The 25,586-nt window shown below is 36.7% G+C and overlaps 1 protein-coding gene across 1 annotated transcript in view; it reads left to right on the forward strand.

The window, feature by feature from the left end:
* Positions 1 to 25,586, forward strand: part of LOC107560796 (oxysterol-binding protein-related protein 6-like) — a 76,015-nt gene that overhangs the window by 25,925 nt on the left and 24,504 nt on the right. Inside the window, exons 2-10 of the mRNA XM_016245064.1 lie at positions 8,387 to 8,664; positions 13,318 to 13,440; positions 14,338 to 14,391; positions 14,941 to 15,054; positions 15,301 to 15,471; positions 15,577 to 15,688; positions 16,721 to 16,824; positions 17,636 to 17,728; positions 20,542 to 20,574. Coding sequence (XP_016100550.1) covers positions 8,518 to 8,664; positions 13,318 to 13,440; positions 14,338 to 14,391; positions 14,941 to 15,054; positions 15,301 to 15,471; positions 15,577 to 15,688; positions 16,721 to 16,824; positions 17,636 to 17,728; positions 20,542 to 20,574 — 951 coding nt within the window. The 5' untranslated portion in view covers positions 8,387 to 8,517. The remainder of the gene's footprint in view (positions 1 to 8,386; positions 8,665 to 13,317; positions 13,441 to 14,337; positions 14,392 to 14,940; positions 15,055 to 15,300; positions 15,472 to 15,576; positions 15,689 to 16,720; positions 16,825 to 17,635; positions 17,729 to 20,541; positions 20,575 to 25,586) is intronic.

Below are 25,586 nucleotides of genomic sequence, written 5' to 3' on the forward strand. Positions count from 1 at the left end.
TTTCTCTTCTCCGACTCCGCAGTATGCCCATCTCACAAATGTAGAATCCATCTCAGTCATCTTAACCATCGAATTACAGTAACAAGAAATAGACAACGTATTTTACCCGTGGAATTTACCGTGCTGTTTTGCGGTGTTGTTAAATTCACCACTTAATTTTGAGTTAAAATATGTTGTTGTAACGTGCGTTACTGAGATTGTAACGAGTAATAATATTAATTTATTTTAGGATGCGCTTGTCATCTCGGTTTCCTTTCCATGAACTTTTACAAAAATGGACCAAACTCAGCAGCATATTTTACATTATTATCTTTTTTTCTTTCGTTTTGTTAATCTGTTAATTATTTGAGTCAAATATATTTTGCGTATTAATTCCTTTTATATGTAGACTGATTTAATAAAACAAATTGTTATTTTTAGTTAATTTCTGTTGCTTTTTTGCGCTCATCCGCCACATTCTTTCTCTTCTCCGACTCCGCAGTATTCCCATCTCACAAATGTAGAATCCGTCTCAGTCATCTCAACCATCGAATTACAGTAACAAGAAATAGACAACGTATTTTACCCGTGGAATTTACTGTCTGGTGCTGTTTTGCGGTGTTGTTAAATTCACCACTTAACTTTGAGTTAAAATATGTTGTTGTAACGTGCGTTACTGAGATTGTAACGAGTAATAATATTACCCAAAGAATTGTACAGTAAGAAAGTTATTTCTCTTAACCAGGAAACTAACGTTCTTAGAATTGACAAGACAGTTGACCCTGAGAGGTCAGCTAAATATCTACAGCGGATCTAAAATATGAATAATTAATTATAACTAGTTATGGTTAATTATTCATATTTCCTCATGAGCTGATTCGTTACAACGATATTGAAAAAAAACTCACATTGCGATATTTTGAGAAAAATCACCAGATGTCTTGAATAGCTCTATTTGGAAAAAAATTATCAATAATTGGGGTGATTTCGTAGGCGAGTAAATCAGCATGCACTCTAAAAAATATATGGTTCTTTAAAGGTTCTTTACATGCAGTAATGGTTTTATTTAGAACCATAGCATTCTGAAGAACCCTTTTATGCTGAAATGGTTCTTTGTGTTAAAGTTTAGGGTTTTTAATTTACTCATTACTGATTTTCTGGAATTCAGTGATCCAACTACACAGACCTAACACACTCTCAACAGGTAAATTATTTCATTCTTAAATTGAAATACAAATGTAACTTTAAAAATGTAACTGCTTCCAAACAAACATGTTCTTATCTTTTTTTTTAGTTTTTGGTCACATATAAGTGTGTGCAGCTCTGCTAAGCAGATACACTTTTAAAAATAAAGGTTCCAAAAGGGGTTTTTCGCAGTGATGCCATAGAAGAACCATTTGGTTCCTCAAATAACCTTTCTGTGAACAGTTATTAAAAGATAAGTTAAATTATTACTGAATGATAGTAATATATTTCTGCCACAATCTCTTCAAGTTAAACCAAACTTTTATTTTGACGGGTTGCTGTGCATACATATGACACTAGTTTTACTCAAATGAAAGGGTAAAATGCTCATGGATTGACTCTCAGTGCAGTTCTGGGGATGTTGTTCATATATTTCTGATTTCCTTTAGTGAGAAGGCAGACGCTGAAATCACCGCGAGTGTCACGCGCGCTTCAGTATGTGTGTAGTAAACAAAACCGTGCGTCTGCGCCATTCATCCACACAGAGACATGCAGAACATAAACGAGGCATATTTAAAATGCTTTTTTAAAATTTCATGGTGTAAGACGTCTAGCCAATGGAAAACATTCAGGAAACCTGCTTGCAAACAGTCATTGTTTTTGCAGATCATGGTTACGATAGTGGTGAAGAAATGACACAACTTCAAATGTTTATTTCTGTAAGTGTACCAGATACCAACTAATTATAAATATAAATGGACCACTTCTCTTTTTTCTCTTCCACTTTCCATACTACTGCCTACAGTACTAATTTTTGTTTCTTCCTCTTTGTGTGGCTTCATCAGGAGCCCCTGTGAAGAGGATCTAAGTATTTTGTGCCGTGCTAATGTACAGTGACAGAGCTGGAGCTTTGTATGAGCAACTTCTTCATTTGTCATCGGCTGCTGGAAAGATGACATTGTTCTGGGCTAATGAGCATTGTGTCCTTGTTTAGCATAATCTACTTCATAAAAAACATTCCATCGTTCACTTCTCTTCTGATTCACAGTGGAATATTCCAGTGGTACAGGCTGGTCCTCTCTTAGATAATGGAGCATTCTGGCCTTGAATCTAGTGTTTGCTGCTTTGACCTGCTTGAACTGCATGCTACTCAGATCCAGAGCAACTAAATAGCACCAAAATTGTCAAATATTTGCTTATTTTTTGTTTATCTATTTTATTTAACATTTCTTCATAAAAAATGAATCATGTCTCATGTAATCTCTCAATCGATGTCAAGACATCAATATAACAGCATGTAAACATTGCCACATAATGTTGCATTTCGTAATGTCCATAAACTCATTAGTCAGATAAAAAAAAACTCTTGAGAGGAGTATTTTGATAAATAGGCCTAAATGCACTATATTACATACTGTAGGCCTATTTTATGTATTTTTACTTAACGTGTCTTCTAGTGATGCGCGGATGAGCTAAAACGTCACCCGAATCCGCAGCTTCAAATAAATTATGCACCCACCACCCGCCCGCACCTATATTTTTGTCTGATTTAGATAACCACACCCGACCTGCACCCGATCGTCACATTCAGGGTTCGTACGGTCATGAAAAACCAGGAACAGTCATGGAATTTTAAAACGGCAATTTCCAGGCCTGGAAAGTTTTGGAAAAATAAATAAACCCAGAAAGTTTTGGAAAAGTCATGGAAATCTATTTCACAATTATCTGTATTATAGAATTATGCTTAATCAGGTCTTGAATTTCGGTGTGGGATTGCGCATATATCGCATTACTCATTCCCACAGCTTTCGATTTTAAAATCAGGGAAATTACTACAAAACATTTATTCAATATAGCGTGTAGGTTAGATGAGTAAATAAATCCACACAAACCATCAGATCAAATCAGTCATTTGAGTGATTCAGCTGTACCGTGTCCTCTCTCTTTGACCTTCTCTTCACATCAGCGCATCTAGAGCTGCTGCACGCTGCGATACAAGACTTTAGCTCATGTTTCGGGACAGTTGACAGAATTGTCAATTGCCTAATTGGTCATTGTTGCATTGTCACAAAAATGTATTATTTTCATGTCTTTTTAAGCCATTCGGTACTCGCTATCTCCAGAGGCGCTTTTCTGTGTGCTCACAGTCACATCCAAAGCATGCGCTGCGAGTACCAAATTAAGTTTGGCAAAGCAAAGCTTGTTGCGCTTAAGCGGCCAAATACACACAAAATTATGTCAAAATGGTCGTCCTGGCGAGTATCCTCATAAGCACTGCCGTTTCTTTCTTAAATTAGTGTAACAGTTGTGAAAGAAAACGCATGTGTATCAGTATTGGATCCGTGAAATAGGTCTTGTGACCACAGCCTAATAAAGCTGTGCCATCTGTCATTAATGTTAATCAAACAACAAAAGACAGAGAAAATCCCTCACTGTTCTTGACTAAATAATGTTTTGTTAAATAACTTTAATGTCAATTTAGGCCTACAGTTTTTTAAATTTCTGTAGCCTATTTAAAATACGTTCATAGTTTAGAAAATGTAGTTAATATTTGCATCATTGATGATTTATCTTATCCACCCGCGACCCACCCGCAAATAATCAGAATGCATTTTTTTATTACCCAACCCACGGATTATCCGCAGCACCCGTGGATATAACCGCCATCCCCGCATCACTAGTCTCGTCATTATTTAATGTATGTTTGAATACATTTGTCATGAAAACAAGTGAATAGTTAATTTGCAAAAACAGATAACTGTTTTTAAAAATGTTCAAAAATCATGTTTTTTTTATCCTGCATTCCAGTTAATATCAGTCAAACTTATGTTATCTGTTTTTGCAAAACGTTTTCATTCATCTGTTTGCCAAGTGTTTGTCATGTTTTGACTATAAAGAATAGTTTAAAGTGCCCTTATTATTGGTTATGAAAGGTTCATATTTCAGTTTTGGGAGTCCCCAACAACAGGTTGACATGCATGCAAGGTCAAAAAACACATTCATTGTCTTATAATATGCATTTATTTTTACATTACTTGCTCAACGACTCCCAAACGATTCGCTCAATGATTAATTTTTCAAAACCCCTCCTTTGCGTGACGTTAATCTGCGGTGATTGGTCCGTTTGGTCTCATTTCTATTTTATCTTGCCTGCAATGCCTGATAAAGCAGCGTTTGTGAGCGCAGTGCTGCTTTGTGTACCACTCCAAAAGCGGCACCTAGTGGCAAATAATGAATTTGCATTTTCATTCAGACCAACACGAAAAGACCAACAAGTGGACGGGCAATATGCTAATGTTTCATGTTGACCTCGATGAAACGGCTTTGGATTCATTTGAAAAATGACTCGTTTCAATGATTCATTCTTTTGAGAGACAATAACTTTGTACACGGTGCACTTTCAGATTTAAAACTTTGCAGGATGTTTTCATTCACTTAGAGCTGTGTTACACATTGCATGAAAGGTAATTCTCAAAAAGACATAATAGGGGCACTTTAAAACCACAATTAACTGGCTGGTTTCTACAGCTTTTACCCAGGAGCGAAAATCTGCCTTTAAACTTGAAAGAAATAAAAATTATGACATTTATCATGATAATTATCGATGTTGACTGAACAATTTTATTGTGATCAGTTTTTGGCCATATCACCCAGCCTTAGAACAAATTCTTAATTTGTGGTCACAAAATATATTTTGTCTTCTGCATGTCATGTGTGAGACTTTGTGTATTTGAGAGCAAATAGATATCAATATTGATGCATTGTTTGTACATCATGGTAAATATAACTTTTTCACCTTCACTCTCAATCTTGAGGTGTAGGGGCCGACCGATATGTGATTTTCAGAGCTGATGCCAATACCGATTATTACAGATCAAGTAGACCGATAACTGATATAGTTCTGGTGTAAAAATTAATTTAATTAATGTAAAAAAATAAGAATAACAAGGGCTCTGACAAAAACTTTCTTTAAATGCTTTTAAATTATCGGCAAATCGGTTTTGAAAATGACTTATACAGTAAGCGTAAAAATGCCTAATATCGTTGTGGATAATCGGCCAGGCCCCTATAGAGGTGTTGGAGGTGAGAAGGTGAGTAAGACTAAAAATAAACACTGAGACCTGCTTCATTAACTGCAGACAACCTTACTGGACCATCTCCAGAGAGTCTGCTGCTACTATATCAGCTGTGTTTCACACGTTCACACTGACTGTGTGTGTGTGTGTGTCGCTTATGGAGAATTTTCTTCTCACTTGTGTAAACTGTGACAAGACCTAAAAGCAGACAGAAAAACAGGTCAATAAATGAGTTTGTGCTTTCAATTCAGTATATCAGTGAACTCATTGAGATGTTAGTTGAGCTCAGTGCAGGTTTCATTTATCAGAGTGTGAAGCTGTTGTGGAGGGAAAATGGCGAATAAGTTGCTGATGGAAACATTAGCACTTCACATGGCGATTCGAGCCTCTGATGCGTGTTTCCCCGCGTATCCCCCGGGCTCCCACGGCTCAGCTAATGTGCTGGAGGAGGGGTGGAAGCCCTTCAATTATAGATGTGTGTGTTCATGCAGTGTTTGTGTTTCCCCCAGAGTGCTTGCTAAGCATGTTTGCATTGGGAAGGCCAGTACAGATGTATCCTGTTATCTCACTTGTAACTGTGCCCACTCTTGAAACAGCTTTTCTTAAACTGTCTCACACAACTGTAGCGCCGGACCATCAGGATGAGTGTGTGTGTGTGTGTGTGTGTGTGTGTGTGTGTGTTCCTTTGGGTCTAATTAAGCTGGTCAGAGCATCTCCATGCTGCATGACTAATCAATACTGCTGCAGGAAGACACATGCAGAGTCTGTAACACATACAGTAGGACACACATTCACACTCATGGTTACACTGTACTCACAGGATGTCCAAAACAACATACATTATACTTTCCTCCTCAAAACAATTGCACATTTGAACAGTGCATTTCATGTAGCTATAGCACACACAAGCTTAGGGTTGCCAGTTCCAATTATAGCAACTGAAACACTTCTTCCAGGAGCACTTGACTAACTATCATTGTAACAAGAAGTATGCTTCAATGTATGTGCACTTGTTGTGTACTTCAAATTCCTAAATGTATATTTAAATAAAAAACTGTACTTACAGATCATATCAATGAAATAAAAAGCCACATACACTCTTAAAAATAAAGGTGCTTCACGATGCCATAGAAGAACCTTTTTGTCTAAATGGTTCCATAAAGAACCTTTAACATCTGAAGAACCTTTCTGTTTCACAAAAGGTTCTTTGGGGCGAAAGAAGGTTCTTCAGATTACAAAAAGGTAAGAAAGAGATGGTTTTTTAAAGAACCTTTGACTGAATGGTTCTTTGTGGAACCAAAAATGGTTCTTCTATGGCATCGCTTGAAGCACCTTTATTTTTAAGAGTGTAAGTGTACTTAAAGACAGCACACTTTCATGACCGTTTCTTAAAATACTTAAGTAAACATTTAAGTAATAATGTCTAACTATGACTAACATACTAAAGCACATGTAAAGTACTTGATTATAATTTTAATTGTAGTGTGTTATTCAGTATGAAATTTAAAGTTAATATACTTTAATTGCAATAAATTGCTACTTCATTTTTACAAATTTGTAATTAATTACATTTAAATACATGCATACAAGTTTCTGTAGAAATGACATAAGTATATTTTAGTTTACCATAAATGTTTGTCAGTACATCTAGCAGCACACTTTTAACCAAAAGCGTGTCAACAACAACAAATCTCATCTAACTGCATTTAATATAAATTTAAACTATAATACCTTTTCATTTCATTTTAACATTCAATTAAGTGTTCAAAAGCGTTACATTCAGTATGTTCTTAAAGTATGTTATTTCTGTAATAGGTATAATTAATGTTTAGAAAAAATGCTTTGCACTTATATTCTGTCATTGGAATTTGGTCTGTTAAGAACACTCATATTTTTATTTATAAGTCAGTTTGGACTACAGTATCTGTTAAAATATTATTTCTGACATATATTATTGCTGTTTAGTGATGACGCTACGCTTATGTATTATGTTGCATGCATCTTGATATTGCGTTTTACAATTGTAAATTAATTCGATGAATTGTCAATTAATTCAAAAAGACTTATAAATCTGTCTGGAACTCATGACAGTTATTCGTTTATGCATGCCACAATTTGTGTTACATGGGATTTAAATGAGTGTAAACTGTTTTTTTTTTCATGTGGATGTGTCAGTTAAAAATGCCATTTGAAACAAAGTTTTGTTGTAATACATTTTCATTTAAAAAAAAGGGAAAAAACAGAAAGAACATTCTACTAAAATATCATTGTTTTTGTTTAGTATGTAGGTTGGGGCACAGGCCTATTAAAACTATAGTTAATTAAATCATTAAGTTGAAATGGAGTCCGAACCTGAATCATTAAGTTCCTTGTGATCCCCAACCCTAGTGAAGCCTGTAACTCAAGAATTGTCATACGGCCCATAGAGCGATGCTTAATGACACTAACAGGGTGAAATACATAATGATCCTTGCGCGATGCTCATTGGACAGTTTCCCTGATCAATGACCATCCAATTTCCAACCTCTAGTGTCATTCACAACCCATGCATTTTATTGCTGTGGCCGTAAGAACCCATTGAGGAGACAAGATGCGCTGCTTGATTTGTCAATAAAAAGACCGAAAAGGCCAATAAGCTGGAAGGAAAAAAGCATACATAAGAAAAATGGCTTGTTCATATAAAGATTGCATTTTTAAATAGTCTATAGCTGGAAATGTCAACCTGAAATGAAAATGAACATTAGTTATTTAATATTCAAGGAGTAACATTAAAAAAAACAACATTTGGCATTACAAATGATTTATCTGGGTGGTTTAAAAAAATATATAATTTACAGGTAATAAAAGTAATTGATATCACCAAGCCCTTTTAAATGTATTTCATTTTAAATACATTTTATGATTGCATATTATAATTGTAGCTAAAGAGACTGAATACATTGTTGCATTAAATGTTTTCAATATTTCCCACATATTTCGTAATTGTTGCATCAGTGATTGCGACATTAAGTCTTTAGTGAACTGAAACAGTGACCACAGAGCCAGTATGCAAACTGAACTGTGAGAAATTGGAAATCTTTACACTGCTAATGAACTCTATGACCTCTGTGTCATCATGTTTCTAATTCTCACAATTTGTGTTTCAGGTGAAAGTGCTCAATAGTTTGGCTGCACAAGGATTCACTGGTCATGCTGTGCTTTGGAGGGACAAGAAGAGACGCTAAATAAGAAAGGACGAGAGAGTCGAGAGAGGAGTCATCAGACAGCAGCAGCTATCATGTCTCGCCATCAAAGCCGAGCCACCAGCCTGGAGGAGAAGGGAGCCACGCCCATCCACAGGAGCTCCACCCCCTTACACAAGAGCTCCACCCCCACTCACAAAAGCGCATCCTCTTCCTCTTCATCTCAGAGAGACAGTCGACAAGTAAGACCTGACAGAGTTTGTGCTACAGTGACTGCGCACATTTTCAGAGTCATTCAAGAATTAATTTTCAGATTCTTTTTGTCCATGTGGACTAAAAAAAAAAAAAAAAACTCATCAACAAAGAGTTATAAGGTGTGAAATCAAACCAACCAACTCCAAGATGAATCAAGACTTAAGCACTTTCAAGTGGGAGTTAACTATTCATCTAGGCACTGAAAATAATTAGATTCACATTGTTTTATAGTGATTAATAATAAAATAAAATTAATAGAAAAAAATCTGTGTATATATTAGGGGTTGAACGACTTCTGATTTTTCAGATTTTTTAAAGTCGACTTTTATGTGCTGAAAGTCGAGTCGAAGTCGACTAGTCGCTGATGAAGTCATTAATGAACAAACAAGTCTGTGATAAACACCTTGTGCACAGCTATGGCATATGACACAGCGCTGAATGCGGCGTTTGGCTGTGGGGAAAAAAGATAGTCGTCCTACATTTAAAAACACTTGTTGATATCACGTTCGAGTTCATGAGTTCACCTACCAATGTATGAGAGGAACACAGCTTTCACTCTCAACCAAACTAACATTACTAGCCAATCAGAGGTTTTTGCTCTTATAAACACGAGATGCGCATTTATTTATTTAGTCATTTAGCAGACGCTTTTATCCAAAGCGACTTACAAATGAGGACAATAGAAGCAATCAAAACTAACAAAAGAGCAACAATATATGTGCAAATGACAAGTCTCGGTTAGCCTAACGCAGTACACGTAGCAAGGTATATATATATATATACATATACATATTATACACACATATACAGTGGGGAAAAAAGTATTTAGTCAGCCACCAATTGTGCAAGTTCTCCCACTTAAAAAGATGAAGAAAAACAAGTACCGTATTGGCCCGAATATAAGACGACCCTGATTATAAGAAAACCCCCCTTTTTCTAGATGTACCTTTTGGAAAAAGGCTTTTTAAAAACCAAATCTTGTTTTTTCTCAGTAAAACATTTTGTCTTCAATTATTTTCATATTGCATATTTTTCCTATTTAAATTTTTGTTTTGAAAGTATAATAAAAACTGGTAAACTGTACCAAAAATCACATTAAAAAAATATACACTTTTTGATATACCATTAAAAAAAAGAAAACAGGTAGCCCATCTGAATTAGGACATTTAGGCTATCCATCTAATCCACTTTCCTGCAGAGTTTAGCTCTAACCCTAATCAAACACACCTGAGCATGTTAACCAATGCTAATCAATGTCTTTGCGATCATTAGAAAATCACAGGCAGGTGAGTTTGATCAGGGTTGGAACTAAACTCTGCAGCGCATTGGCCCTCCAGGGCAAGATTTGAGGAACCCTGGTCTAGACCCTGAATATAAGACGACCGCGTTTTTTCAGATGTATTTCCAAGAAAAAAACATCGTCTTATATTCGGGTCAATACGGTAGCTTCATATCTTTGCTTGCAGACATATATTATTGTTTGGAAATCTATCCACGTGAATAATGTATAAGGAAAAATCCCTCCAAAAGGAACGGACAACAGAGAAAATTATCTGGGGAAAATGTCAATCTCATTTCAAACAAGTCTGCCATCTAGTGCTGCTTCTAAGAACGCATCTAATGTTGTTGTATAACATTTTAATGCAAAAAATGTTAATAGAAGAACCGGGAAAATTACTGTTTTCAAGCAGGTTTCCCCCAAACACTCCTGCCATTGGCTGTTTTAAAGCTGCTGTGTTACACGCAGTTCTGTCTTAGCCAGGTTGAGTTGAAGGTGATGGTCCATCATCCAACAACAAATGTCTGTTAGACATGCTGAGATTTATATTTATATTTAATTATATATTAATATATAATATTTTAAATACAGTATTATATAGAGACCTGATTACTGCTTTGACAACTTTTCACCAACTTGCTAACAAATTCTTTGAGGATTTTTCTAGCTGTGATTTTTAATATCTTATTATTTAATTGGACTTTACAAGATTTTGGATAAAAATGCAAAATAAGTTTTTACTGCAAAGTAATGAGTGTGTTTGGCTCAAAAAACTAAAAAACTTTCTTTGTGACTGACTGAAGATCATATGGAATGTTTACTGTTGCATAATGTGTTATATTTCACATACCATTTAAAATGTGTAATATTTGTATTTGGTGTGTACTGTGCAATATGCAGTAAGCAGTAGGTTAGTACTCCATTCAGTTTCAGGACCATGTGACGGTGCAGAGACAGAGAGATGGTCACATTCCTCTCAACTGACCTGGTTGATCAAAGCAAGGCATAATAATAAAGTCTGATCCACAGCCAATTACAGCTAAGAACTGTTCACTTAGGCAGGAAGGGACTGCTGGACATGTGCAACAACCACCCACAGTTGTTACGGGACGGCTAAATCAATAAAATTACTGTAATAGATTGATGTTCAACAAAGTAGGAGCTTATTCAAATAATGACACAGCACTCTCCACAAACAGTGCAAGCGATAGTGAAGAAATTAATACATATTTTTGTATAGACTTTGTGGTTTCCGCCATTATTTTACCACCAATAAAGTGTATACACATTTTATATACACCTTGTATACATGCATTGTTTTTAATTAAAAGTTTTAGTTTTAATGAATAGTACTTATGTACTGATATGTTTATGATGATGATGTCATGTTATTAGCCTTAGCCTAATAAGAAGATATTGATATATAGATAGAAGATATAATAAGCCAACATCTTGAAGTCACATAACTAGCTGAATAATACACAATTTATTATATCTTACTCCCCTTATATCCAGTATTTTCACTAACAGAATAAAATATTCAATAATTAGCTCTGCATTAAATAAAAAGAGTGGTGGCTACAAAATATAATACAGCTAATGTGAGAGCGGTTCACTCGCACTGACCGATCAATACAGATGAATACTGATTAATACACTTCAGCAAGAGGGCAAATTAACCTCACCTCTGTCAGTTGTTACATGGTGACAGTGGGAGCAGAATGTTAGTTGTCGTTAATGTAAACTAATTAGCGATGTTTGCTAAGGCAGCTGTCACCGTTCTGAATCATACTTCAAGTTCATTTTATTAAGTAAACTCAAGTAATGTTCAAGCATATTTTTCTAAGTGTAAATAAAAATCAGTGTATAAATCAAGTGTACAAAATCAATGTACTAACATGTAAGTTTACACTTTCAATACTTCTTGAGACTAAATTGGCCCACTTTTTAGTTTATGAACGTATACTTTTAAGTGTACTTCAGGTGTAATGCTAGTAAATTACAGTTTTCAGCTATATTTCTTTTGTATTGCAACTATACTGTGAACTACGCTACAAGTGAACTTACAGGTAGACTATCTACTTCATACCCACTTTTTAGTTTATGAATGTACAGTTGAAGTATAATCTCAGTAAACTATTAGTTTAATAGTTTTTATACTTTATACTATACTTTATAAGTTCGGCACACATAGGGTTCACGGATTAGTTGCAAAGTTTAAACATCATGGAGAGAAAGTGTATAATTTGCATATGTTTCTAAGTCTCTTTCACATTTCCTTGCGCTTGAATGTAGATTGTAGCGTCTGGACCACTCCAACACACAATATATATTTTGTTAGCTAGATTTCACAAATACTTTGTAACACCCCAGGACGCCGAACAAGACCCTGGTTTCATGGTAACCCGATACATTTACAACCTTGTGGAATGCGAGCCGGCTCTCAGCTGCTTTCTCCAGAGCTAAGGGGTACAAATGCACAGGAGAAATGGACTGTTCTACTAATTAATTCATAGGAAAACCTTCTTTGAATGAACACCCATTTTCTTCAGGCCATTGTGTATATTATTGCTGTGTTGTATTTAATCTGATCTGCAGACAAATTATCTCACAATATTGTTTTGACAAGTATTCTCGTAAACACAGTTACTTAAGTGAACATAAACAGATTTTTTTTTTACGTGTATCATTATATTGGATCCAAAAGCATCTTAAAATCCGTAATATGATCTGAACCATGAGTTTTGTGATCCGTTGGACCGCTATCCTGCATTTTGCAATTCACAAATCTTTTGAATGTCATTGTTAAGGACATAAATGAGAATTGTTCACTTGATTAAATTACTGTGCAGAGTAAAGCCTAATCAATAGTAAAAAGGCAGAAATGCCTTTGGTTATTCTAAAATGCTGATTATATATGTATAAATGAATATTCCAATAACTGTGGATTTTGTGCAAATCTTTTTCAGAATAAAGGATTAACCAGAATATGCAATTTATTCTGCAGGTGTTGTGCATGTAAACATTATTAAATGGGCAAGCAGCACTCATGTTCTCATCTAAAAGTGTGTATATCTATTTATAGGAATAGTCCTCTCCCATCTCATGATTTGTGTGTTTCGCTCTGTAGAGCCTCACTGGTCTGATGTCTGTTTAATGATGTTTCTAATGAGTTTGGCATTTTGATCAGTTGGTGAAATTAGCCGTAAACAATTTCAAACTAAGATCTTTTTTTTTACTGTGATGTTTCCCCCCCACCACACAAACTAATGTAGCTGCAACAACACTTCACTGTGTATATTCATTCATTCGTATTCATACTAACACTCTCACTGTTTTCATCTCGTTTTTCCCTTTGTAGGAGACTGATAGTTGGGAAATCATCGAGGGGCTAAGGATTGGTCAAACTCATATCCAGAGACCAGAGAAACATGAAGGTTTTATGCTGAAGAAGAGGAAATGGCCTCTGAAGGGCTGGCACAAGGTTGGAAATGACTACCACCAGCTGGTTTCCGCTGGTCAGGGCTACGTTTCCAACTATGGTCGAAAGTTCCATTGTTACCAACATAGTTTAACGATTCAGTGTTTCCCGAAACCATAGTTCAAACGAACATTTGCAAACAGCGTCGCAAACTTATGTGGTTGGAACTACAGCCCTCCACCTGTGGTTAGAAGCATAGTTTCTTGTTAGTAAGACATGTGGGCTTATATAAATGTGGGCTTGTGGCTTTTGGGCACAATAAGCAAGCTAACATGCAGTACAGTCTAATTATTCCATTCTATTTAAATATTTATGCATTTTAATCTATGTATTTTTGTGCGTCCTTAATAAGCCCATTTTTGAAGAGTGCACATGTGCATAAATTCCTAAGGGGAACTTATAAGAGGGAACCTGCGATGAATCAAACGTCAAATAAAGCAACATGACGGGGAACAAAAAATATTAAATTAGTCATCAGGTGCCATGTTCAATAAAGCAGATCTCTAATCGGTTAAATAGCAGATGTTATTACTCCACCACATGCGTGTGACGTCATTAACAATGACCCTAAATTGTTGAACTAGTGTGGTTCAAACGGCGGAGATGCGACCGTGTCGTGACTAGCAGGTTTGTTTCCACAACAATGCATTGTACCATGTTGGTTAATCAGCGAGTTACGTTGTTGTATGGGAAACGCACCCCAGGCTGGTTAAACCAGCTGAAAACCAGCTTTGCCAGGCTAGGAGACCAGCTTAAACCACTTAAGACCAACAATCTTGATGTTTATTCTGGGTGTTGATGAACAGTGTTTTACTTATATTTCAAACTTTATTCCTTACAATTTGTATTTACAGTAAATATTAATTAGATACTGTTTTTTTTCTCTTGTCTTCTACACAGCGATTTTTCATTTTAGATAACGGGATCCTGAAGTACTCCAAATCTCCTGTAGATGTGAGTTTCTTTTAAATGGCTTCCTGTGGAGTGCTTGCAGCGCTGCTCTGTGAATAATAATGATGAGTTGTGTAGGTTGGTCGGAGAGAGACGGTGAGCCGTGATTGGCTGTCTGCTCTCGCTGTAGCGTGACTCAGATGAGCTCAGACTCAGCAGCAGAAACGTCACGAAGTACTGATGCAACAAGGACAGAGTGAATGTGTGTGTGGAAACATTTTACTTTGAAATGCGCTTTAAAGGGATAGTCCACCCCAAAATGAACATTCTGTCATTGTTTACGCTCAAGTTGTTCCAAACCTGTATGAGTTTTTTGTCTTTCTGTTGAGCACAAAAGATATTTTGAAGAGTGTTGGTAACCAAACTGGTCTGGTTCCCTTTGACTTCTATAGTATTTTGCTCCATGCTATGGAAGTCAGTGAGGACCAATTGTTTGTTTCACAACATTCTTCAAAATATCTTCTTTTGTGTTCAACAGAAGAAAAAAACTCATACAGGTTTGGAAAAACTTGAGCAGGACATGAGTATTAAATGAGTGTGTGTTTGTTTCAGATTCAGAAAGGAAAGCTGCATGGCAGTATAGATGTGGGTCTGTCTGTGATGTCCATCAAGAAAAGAGCTCGCCGCATAGATCTGGACACAGAAGAGCACATTTACCATCTCAAGGTCTGTGATTTGCTTGGTTTGTATGTGCACTCATTGAAATATTGTGGAGAGAAGCAGCGTTTCTTCAGCTTTAGGCACTTTTATGTCTTTGGGGTTTATTTTTATTCCTTTTTTGTCTTTTTGTTATGTAAAGGTCACAATAAATCTGCCTTGGAACTTGTTTTCATGGCTCCATCATTTATTTTTGATGCTGTGAACTGGCTGTCTCCTAACTCTGTCACTGTCTCTATCTCTTTCTCCTTGAAGGTGAAGTCTCCAGATGTTTTTGACATCTGGGTGTGCAAGCTGCGTCACCATCGTTTGTTCCGTCAGAACGAGATTGTTCGCTCTCCTCGTGATGCTACGTTACGGACCTTCCCTCCGTCTGCCAGCGCAGAGTCACCCCAGAACACCCCTTCCAGCACACACCAAAACAAGGTCATTCTTGTCTTCTGTTTCATGTTGACTATAACAACAACATAAATCAAATTTAAGCTTCATTCAGACAGCTGTGTAAATGTGTGTGTGTATGTACCCTTACAGCAGGGTAAACCCAGTAGTCTGCCCTGGCAGCTGCCGCCATCCTGTAGTAATGGACAGAGTAAAGTGGCAGCCTGGTTACAGGACTCAGAGGAGATGGACAAGTGTGCAGAAGGTAACACACAATTCAGTAATTAAGATTTTACTTTATAGCTCACAAAATCTGTCAAGAAGTTATCAGTGCCATGTGTTACCACAAAGGAACCATATATATGTGTGTGTGTGTGTGGGTGTGTGTGTGTGTGTGTGTGTAGGCATAATAAAATATAAAATAATTATTATTATTATTTTTCTTATTATATTATTTTGGACAATAATTTAGACATCATGGTACTACTTGTACTTTATGCTGATGTCAATAAAAGATAATCTAGTGTCTAGATCTAGAATTTAGTGTTGTCATCGAAAGAAATGTGAATTACAAAATAATTAAAAGATTCAGATGCAGTGTGGTAATGAAAATTTAAGGGGAAAAAGAATATTGATGTTATTTTCAAGTTTAATTTAAATAATCAGAAGCATCTTAACAGTACACTAAAATAAGTGCAAGTAATTTCTTTACAACATAATATATATATTAAAAAAAAATATATATATTTTTTGGGGGGGGACTTTTTGTACGATTGATTCTCTGTTGTATTTTATATATGTGTGTGTGTGTGTGGGTGTGTGTGTGTGTGTGTGTGTGTGTGTAGGCATAATAAAATATAAAATAATAATTATTATTATTTTTCTTATTATATTATTTTGGACAATAATTTAGACATCATGGTACTACTTGTACTTTATGCTGATGTCAATAAAAGATAATCTAGTGTCTAGATCTAGAATTTAGTGTTGTCATCGAAAGAAATGTGAATTACAAAATAATTAAAAGATTCAGATGCAGTGTGGTAATGAAAATTTAAGGGGAAAAAGAATATTGATGTTATTTTCAAGTTTAATTTAAATAATCAGAAGCATCTTAACAGTACACTAAAATAAGTGCAAGTAATTTCTTTACAACATAATATATATATTAAAAAAAAATATATATATTTTTTGGGGGGGGACTTTTTGTACGATTGATTCTCTGTTGTATTTTTTAAACACTATATTTAAGTCTCACACAAACCTGCAGAACTCAATATGTGTACTTGTATTTCAGAACTTGCCTACTGCCAGTCTAGTCTTTTAGAATTGAGTCAACTGCTGCAAAGTCTGGAGATCTTACAAAGGACACAGTCAGCTCCAAACTTCACCGACATACAGGTATATCCACACACACACACACACACACACACAGACACAGACACAGACACAGACACAGACACACAGACACACAGCTTCTAGGTGTCTAGTATATTTGTACAGATTGTGTTGCAGACAGATTGTGTTTCTCTTTGGCTGCACTTACACTGTAAACCTATTCACAGGTTCTGACACCAACAGTATCTGATGTTTTGTCCCATCTGTATTGACACAGACACACACACACACACAGACACACACAGACACACAGCTTCTAGGTGTCTAGTATATTTGTACAGATTGTGTTGCAGACAGTTTGTGTTTCTCTTTGGCTGCACTTACACTGTAAACCTATTCACAGGTTCTGACACCAACAGTATCTGATGTTTTGTCCCATCTGTATTGTCACATTCGCTTAACACACACGTGAAAAAAATAAATAATATATATATATATATATAAAACTGCGTTTATATTAATACCCAGCCATATCATTGTGTTACAAGTAAAATAAATCACTCGGCATATCTATATATTGGGAACTGGATTGTAATGCAGATCTATAATATATACAGCAGTTTTACATAATACTTTACAGACATCCCTAACCCTCAAACTAATTTCAACCCCTTCAACACAACAGCATAATTCTTCCTTCAGTATTTTCACTGATGTCATTCTCATCACCTCTTCTGATTAAATAAAATCTCATCACACATTTACAACATATTATTTTCTGTTGTCACTGCCAATGGCTTCAGTGCTTCAGTTTTCTGCTATTAACCCTCTCACCAGTTTGCTTTGCGTGTGTGTATGTGTCCATGTAATTTAGAGTAACTGTGTAGATTTGACAAAGAAAGAAAAGCGAGTCAGCAGAAGATGGAGGACTAAAAGTGTCAGCAAAGATGCAAAATTGCAACAGCAGGTACATCTTCACAACACCCACAGTCAACACTGAGAGGAATTTACTATTAGCTATATATTATTTATTGCACTGTCTGCATCATTTTAGCATCTGATTTACCGGAATTATGCAAATAGGGTAACAGTGCAAACACGGCCAGAAAATCGGGCAATTACTATTCTTGCAGACTGGTTCTGAGTTATGGAGGCCATAGCTGACTACAACAATCTGGCATACTTTACTGAGACAGTACAGCATTGTTCCAACTAGAGCCCTACACGGGCCTCAAATTTAGGCCCGAGCCCCTTTTTTTTTCCCCTTCTCCCAAAACAGCTTATACTACTGTTTTAGCTATTAAAATAATTCAGTTTTGTATGTAATGGCAAAATGGTTATATTTTATAATCATTAAGTTAATTTAGAAAATGTTTGGAGCATTTTTTGTTTGTTAAATATAAGTTTTTGTTTTTTAAAGTAATGACCAAGCGGCCAGCGGCAGACAGTGAGCCTATGTTTGATCAGTTTAGCCTTCTCAAATCATCATGACTTGCCTAAAATAAAATCTATATACTAAAACAGTTCAAGCATATAACAATGTTTAAACGTTAAACCTGCGCTATTATATCCAAGTTTGTGTGGAGAGTGCAAGCTAAAGTGCCCTTTGCAGGACATGGAGGCGCCAGTGCAATCACTTGCATTTTTTTTCAGTGGAAACAACTTAAAATAGCCTACGCCGTCATTTTTGCTCATAAAGGTAAGAGTAATACATCATTGGGAACTGTAAAGGGTCTACTTGTATTTGTGTGCACTCACAATATCAACAAAACGTTGTGCTTTTATAAAATAAAGGAAACAAACATGATGCGCTTTCTGCCTTCTCGGTCTTGAACAGGAGCGCTTTACAAAAATGAACCGAAACTCAGCAAATACATGCCTCACAGACATGATAAATATATCTATAGAAAGCTTTAAATAGCCACTTAACGAAATAAAACAAAAACTCTTTCATTATAATCATAATCCGTAAAGATGCGCTTCTCTCTAAAGGCGCATCTAATGAGGAGATGGCGAGTCAGGATCGACAACTTCATCCTTGCGACACGGACTCAGAAAACACTAGTTTATTATTAAATAATTCAAATATGGCCTTACTATTTCCCCCTGACACATTCATGGTTATTACTTTTGCTGGGGCTTTGCGGCAAGCTTTAGCCTATTGCGTGCATCTCAACGCAGATCTCTTCAGCTGCGCTGTCGGCACGCATGCTGCTGGTGCAGGACACTAAACACCGTCGAGCCGCGGTGACAGTCGTGGTAGCACGGTCTCGTGATGTTTCAACCAGCGCGGCAATTATTTTTCATCACTAATTGATGGATGTCTAAAATATAAAAATTAGTAGAAGCCTAAAACAGGCCTGAGGCCCGGTCCGCGTCTGAACTATGACGTGAAAATTGGCAGAAATGCACGGCTCTAGTTCCAACATTGCAATTCAAGCATCTGCATCAGTTTAGAGTGACAAAAGTGTGCCTGCATGGCATGCACAAGTGGCTCATTTGTTTAGTGAATTTGCCACACGGTCTCAATGCAGCAGGGACTGCAGCTGATAGAGTTTAGTGTGTGTCAGTTTCCTTAACCTTCACGCACACACGCATGACCACTTACCCTCTGAACAACCTCATTATTGCAGTCCTTAACCTCAGCCAAAGCATCAGAGTACACCGCCTGCTGCGGTCTAACACTCTGAAGGCCTGACATTTGTCTCAGTGGATCCATTATAAACCATTAAAACTGTTTCTGAATCTTTAACAGTGTATCGGCCATGGTTTAAAGGAATTTTTTCATTTATAATGGATCGCTACAGACAAAAGAGTGTGAGCGAATGGGACTGGCCATTTCTGTTTTATTTCCTCATAAATGTTTTGTTGTCATTTATTTGGATCATTGATTAAGAATCAAAAAACACAGCTCAGCACAACTCAGAAAACATATGAAGGTTAAATGCAAGATACAAGACATTTGATACCATAGTTGCATGTGTAAAATTATGTTGTTTAAAAGAATGTCTGCCCCATAGACGTTCATCGTAAGTGCATTACTGTAAAACCAACCTAGTGAAAAATAAATATACTAAAATGTATTTGAAATACATTTATTTCATGCCAAGTATACTACAAATACATTTACATATTTATGTACTAAAAAATTACCCTGCAATTGTACTGTTGGTATACTAAACTGATATACTTAAAGTCTGCTAAATTGGAACAACTAATTTTGTACTTAATGCACTTTAATTGTGCGGAAGTAGTGCTGAAGTCCAACTAAAGATGAACTGAAGTATATTTGATCGAGAGATTTGGAACTATTGCATTTAAAGACCGATATTATTCAAAGATCATATAATCCTCATCGATAGTGACATTAAAACTCATTTTAGGCTTTATATAAAGAAATGAGCATTGTGCACAAGTAGTACCCCAAATACAGTTTAATTATAATTTTTATATCAATAAGTCTCAAGCAATATGTCAGTAAATACGTTAATAGATTTAAACTATACTTAGCATGAAATAAATGTATTTTAAATATATTACTTTTTTACTTGGCCAATTTTTGCTTGTTTTTAAATTGAGTGACAAAACAAAATAATTTTCTGTGGTACTGGACAAATCCACATGCTGTTGATAGACCTTATTGTTTTCATTCCCTAATAAGGTCATCTGTAATAAACTGGGAAGGTTTTCTGTGACGTTGACAGTAATAGGGTGTGTGTATGAGTAACTCTTGAGGTGTGTTTGGTTAAATATGTATCTGGCTCTTGTGTTCACCCCCAGGTCCAGTCACTTCCCCAGTCACACAGTGCTAAAGTAAGCAGAACCTTCACTGTGATGTTATCTTGGTGTTACACCATGACATCACCATGCTGTAGTCTCTTGCATGCAGTGCTGCTTTACATTCTCTCTGCAAAACATAATGTCAGTGTGACCTTTTTAGAAATAGCTTTAGGTTACTGTTGTAACCCAAGTTCTCTGAGGGAGATGAGAGTGATATGGGGCTATGTAGACTCTCCTTGGACACACATCTGTATTGCAGTCCTTAAATCTCTATACCATCACACATTCAGGCTCTTCCTTAGTAAACTGGGGTTACAGTTGTAACTAGTAGTTCTCTTATAGTCCACTTGCTTGACATCTCATTGTCGGATATGGCGAACATTTGTAAAGATCTTAAAATAAGGCCACCTTCACATGTCCAACCCCCCAAAAAGGTATGCAGTTTTGGAACAACAAGAGGGTGAGTAAATGATGAAAAAAAAGCATTTCTCTTTTGATTGAACGATACCTTCCCTTGAAGACCCTGCTTTTAGCATCGCATTGGTTTTAATGAGTTCTAGGCTATAAAATTTCACCAGCATGTAAAGGGGAAGCCCACTCTGCCAGTTAACATGTCTTCTGTTGAGATGCCTCTAAACAGGACTCAAGAGGTAGTCATTCCCCAAGTAGAATGAACGCTAACTCCTGGAGGCCTTTTAATAAATAATGCATCTTGATGGCTTCCCTTAACCAGTGAGACAAGTGTTTTAGATGGCTGTACCTCTTGCTGGATTTGCAAAACAAACAAAGGACTGCTAACCATCCACCAGATACAAACAGTACATCTCTTCTCCTCCCCACACCTGAATGGGGTTGGATGAAAAGCTGGGATTTGAAATTGCAAACTAGAAAAACCCAGTTTGACGCAGTAGGGACAAATGCCAGATTGGGTGTAAAGTTATCTCAGATAAGATGTGAAACTGAGGCATGCAGGATTAATAGAAACCCTCTTCAGCTCACTGACATGCATCACTGTGGCGAATGTGGGTAGTAATCTTATATCAGACAGCCTTGATATCCCTATTGAAATTTCATGATGGAATCATCTGCTTAGTAGCCAGCCAGGAATGGTACACCCCTGATTTACCTTCAAAACCTGAATGTTATGCTGATCCAGCGCATCTGATCCAGGAATGTCTAATAGAGCATAGAAACAGAATTATCTGCTTTTCTTATACATGTGGTCTACACCGGGCATAAGCGCTTGAAGCTGTCTACACTGAACCATCAAAGTGGAAATTCCGAAATTCATGTGGAGTATGCCAGAAATAGAACTGGGCATCAGTTTTCTGTCGGTGCCTCATCATGTCTGGCGTCAACAAGGTTTTACACTTTAAGTCAAGTAACAACCTAATGGAATTAGCTCAAGGCCTCAGAATTACGTCAGTGACATTCGGAAACATGCCAGTTTAACTTTCACTGGAAACCTTAAATGGTCATGAAAGCCCCTGTTTCAGCACCGGTTAGTTTTTCCACCACAGTTTTGAAAAATGCTACAAAAGTGGGCGTGGTGCACTGCGGAGTGAAGGGGGAAGAGGGGAGTTAAAAACACAAATAAATGCACAGCCATTTGCATTTGCACTCTGCATCATGAAATATATGAACATGCTGTAGCACCTCTAACATTTATTTGCAGCGTTTATATAAGCCTTTTGATGGATTGCATCAAGCAGCTGTAAAAACTGGTTACATGCTGTGAATAAATCACGTTTGTGCTGAACACTTACAAAGCAAAAAAAAATTCAAATACTATAATCTTCGATCCATGAATGCGCGTCTCTCACTAATGTACGCAATCTCACAGTCTAAAGTGTCTGTCATAGCGAATCAACATGTTATTGTGAATAATTAAATGAAACGTCTTCTCATAGGATAAGAACACTATAGTCCTTTGCCACGTCACAAATTGTGATGTCAACACAATGTAGATTTTAAACCAGGAAGATGAAAATAGAGTAAATTTTAACCGGTTCTCCAACAATTAAAATTAACGGATGCCAACATTGTCTTCTATGATGTGCAACACAAACATCTCTACTAAAATCCTAAGAAAAAGTAGTTTGGGGTTTCATGACCCTTTAACACAAATATTTAAATATTGTGGATGGTGGTGAAGTAATTCCCATTGTACCAGAGAAATTAAAGCTCTTTTAACATTCACACTTTTTCCGCTAACCATGGATTCCCTGGGCCAGCGTCACCACTCTCCTCCAGCCCAATCTGATTCTATTCGGAGTGGGAAGATTAGAGCTCTGACAGGAAGAAATTCATAAGCAGAATTTCAGGATACAGGTGTGCTGGTGTGTCTATGCCTAGCATGTCTGGTACACAGTAAAATGGACAGCAGACACTTATGAGGTGAACATATCTACATATACTGTATCTTTTCCATATCTAAACTGCTACGTCAAAGTCTTCACTCCCTCAGGTGTGGGTTTCAGCACAAAATCTATGCCTGTGCCTTTGACAGACCCATAAACATGCATCACTCTCTGGAAGAGCATTCAACCATTGGAGAATCTCAACAAATTCCAACATTGTTGATATGCACACTTCACTTAGAAAGATCGCTGTTGGTCATGAGCCGGTTTAAGCTGGTCCTTAGCTGGTCATATGCTGGTCCTAACCAACTAGCTCCTGCTCAGGACCAGCACATGACCAGCTAAGGACCAGCTTAAACCAGCTCAAACCAGCAGCAGTGCTTCAAAACATACCTAACCATCATATGCGTTTTTTTCAAAAGGGATGCCATGTCTGTTCACTGTCTGATCCTTAATCACAAATCCTCTGTCATGCATAAATGTGTCTGGTGAACCTTGGGGTTCATCCCATCATTGAACCACCCTCCTAGAGACTCTTGTTCCTCCAAATGTACAGTGCTCTAGTCATCGAGCATATCTGCATAAATGTCTGGAGGGAGTCAACTTCAAAGAAGTCACCCATCTCTTAAAGTCTCTCTCAGAAGTAGTCCTAACAGTACCACTGCTATGGCCAATGCTTAACAGACTCAGACAAAGACGAAAGGACACCCGTGTCCTCAGACTGAACTGGTTCAGGCTATTCTGGAATCGTATCATCTTCTGTTACAACATAAATGCTTGATCCTTGAAGTGCAACCCCATGAACACAAACTTTGTCGAAGACTACTTTTTTTTGTAGGATTATGATCAACCTTAGTGCTTGTAAGTATAAATTGATGTAGATGTGTTTTTAGTCAGAGATGAATGAGGATGTGTAAATATTAGGGGTGTAACGGTTCACAAAATTCACGATTCGATTTGATAAGACACAGTGGCGTCACAGTTTGCAATGTTGGAAATATTTCTGTTTTAAACCATGAAGACGAGCCAATGGATATCACACAAGCAATGTGCAAACTTTGCGCAAGAGTTATGCCGGTAAACAACTTAATCTCAGTCATTCACTATGCAGAAAGTAAAAGTAAAAACGGAATGACGGAGTAATGATGGAGCTTTCGGCATCTGATGCCGCATATTCTCTCAGAGACGATGAGAGACGAATCTACTTCAACATATGCTGATAACGGTATATATCTAACTGTTTTAATTTATTCCCTTAATAGTTCTCTTGTGGTCCGTACATAGTGGAAAAAAAATTAGAAGAAATGTATTTCATGTTAAACGGGTTGTTTTTGAAAAGCTTTTTATTTCATTGATTTTAATTGATGACTGCAGTGTTAATATTTTAATTATAGACCTATAATTCATTGTATAATAGACCTGTTTTAAAAGACCTTTTTTAAAACATTTTAATCGAGGAGTAAATAGTAGAGCACGACTGATATGGGTTTTTTGGGGGACGATATCGAAATTAGGGAGTAGAAAAGACCGATATCGATATATCGGCCAATATTCTTTGTGTAGGCTATATTATAGTACAGTATATTCAAAAGTTTGGACATACTTCCCATTCATGTGTCCAAACTTTTGACTTATACTGTATATAGAATACAGTATATACTGTACATTAACAGACCTTAAACACAAATAGAACTATATATTTATATATATATACTGTATATAAAAAACTTGAATTAAGAAAATAAACAAGGTAACTGTGTAGGGCAAGCAAGCTACTGCCAATCCAACAGGGGCAGGTTTATGCAGAAAGCACAGCTTTTCCAAATGTAAACATCTAAAATTAATAAATAATAATAATGAATAATATTTTTTTCACAAATTCTGTGTTGTGTATTTTCTGGTAATCAAATGAACATGCAGAACATGAGGATTCGTATTTAAATAGTCTTTTTGCAGACACAAGTCTACTAACTTTTCAATCTGCTATGTTACTGACTGTACTGACAAACTATGCTGACACATCGTGTCTGCGACGTGACAAAGCGACCGTTGAAAATCATTTGAACTTTGCGTCAGTTCATCATAAATAGAACGCGGGATCAGTTTACTGTTCGGGATTTGTTGCGTTGTGTTGCGCCGCATCCAGTGTAGACAACATCACTGATAATGGGTTCTATTGTATTTTGTCATGCCGCACCGCTCACGTCCGGTGTAGACACCTAGTTAGGAAAAGTGATGTGACCGATGTGATAAGTATGAGTTCTGGGCTGCGGCGTGGCTGGTATAAACACCAGCATTGAGTGGCCGCGAAGCCGTAATGCGCCATAGACGCATGCTGTGATGTGCAATCAGCTCTAACGTCACTGAATCTGCTGTTAACAATGAACCATCCATTCATCATAGAATCATTAGAATCATTGTAATGTGACGATCAAATATAGGTGCGGGTGGATAATTTATTTGAAGCAGTGGACTCGGGTGAAGTTTGAGCTCATCCGCACATCTCTTCACTACACTAACCTGGGTCGCCAGTAGCAAACAATGGAGTGTGCTTTGCTGGACAAAAAAGTAATTACACCATTCAGAAGCACTGTATCTGCGTTATATGTTCTGTGAAAAAAAAAATTCATATCGGCGGCATATTCGCCGATACGATATATCTGCGACAGGCTCATATCGACAAAA

This window comes from Sinocyclocheilus grahami, unplaced genomic scaffold (genome assembly GCF_001515645.1).
Source record: "Sinocyclocheilus grahami isolate Dianchi unplaced genomic scaffold, SAMN03320097.WGS_v1.1 scaffold744.1, whole genome shotgun sequence".
Taxonomy (NCBI): Eukaryota; Metazoa; Chordata; class Actinopteri; order Cypriniformes; family Cyprinidae; genus Sinocyclocheilus; species Sinocyclocheilus grahami.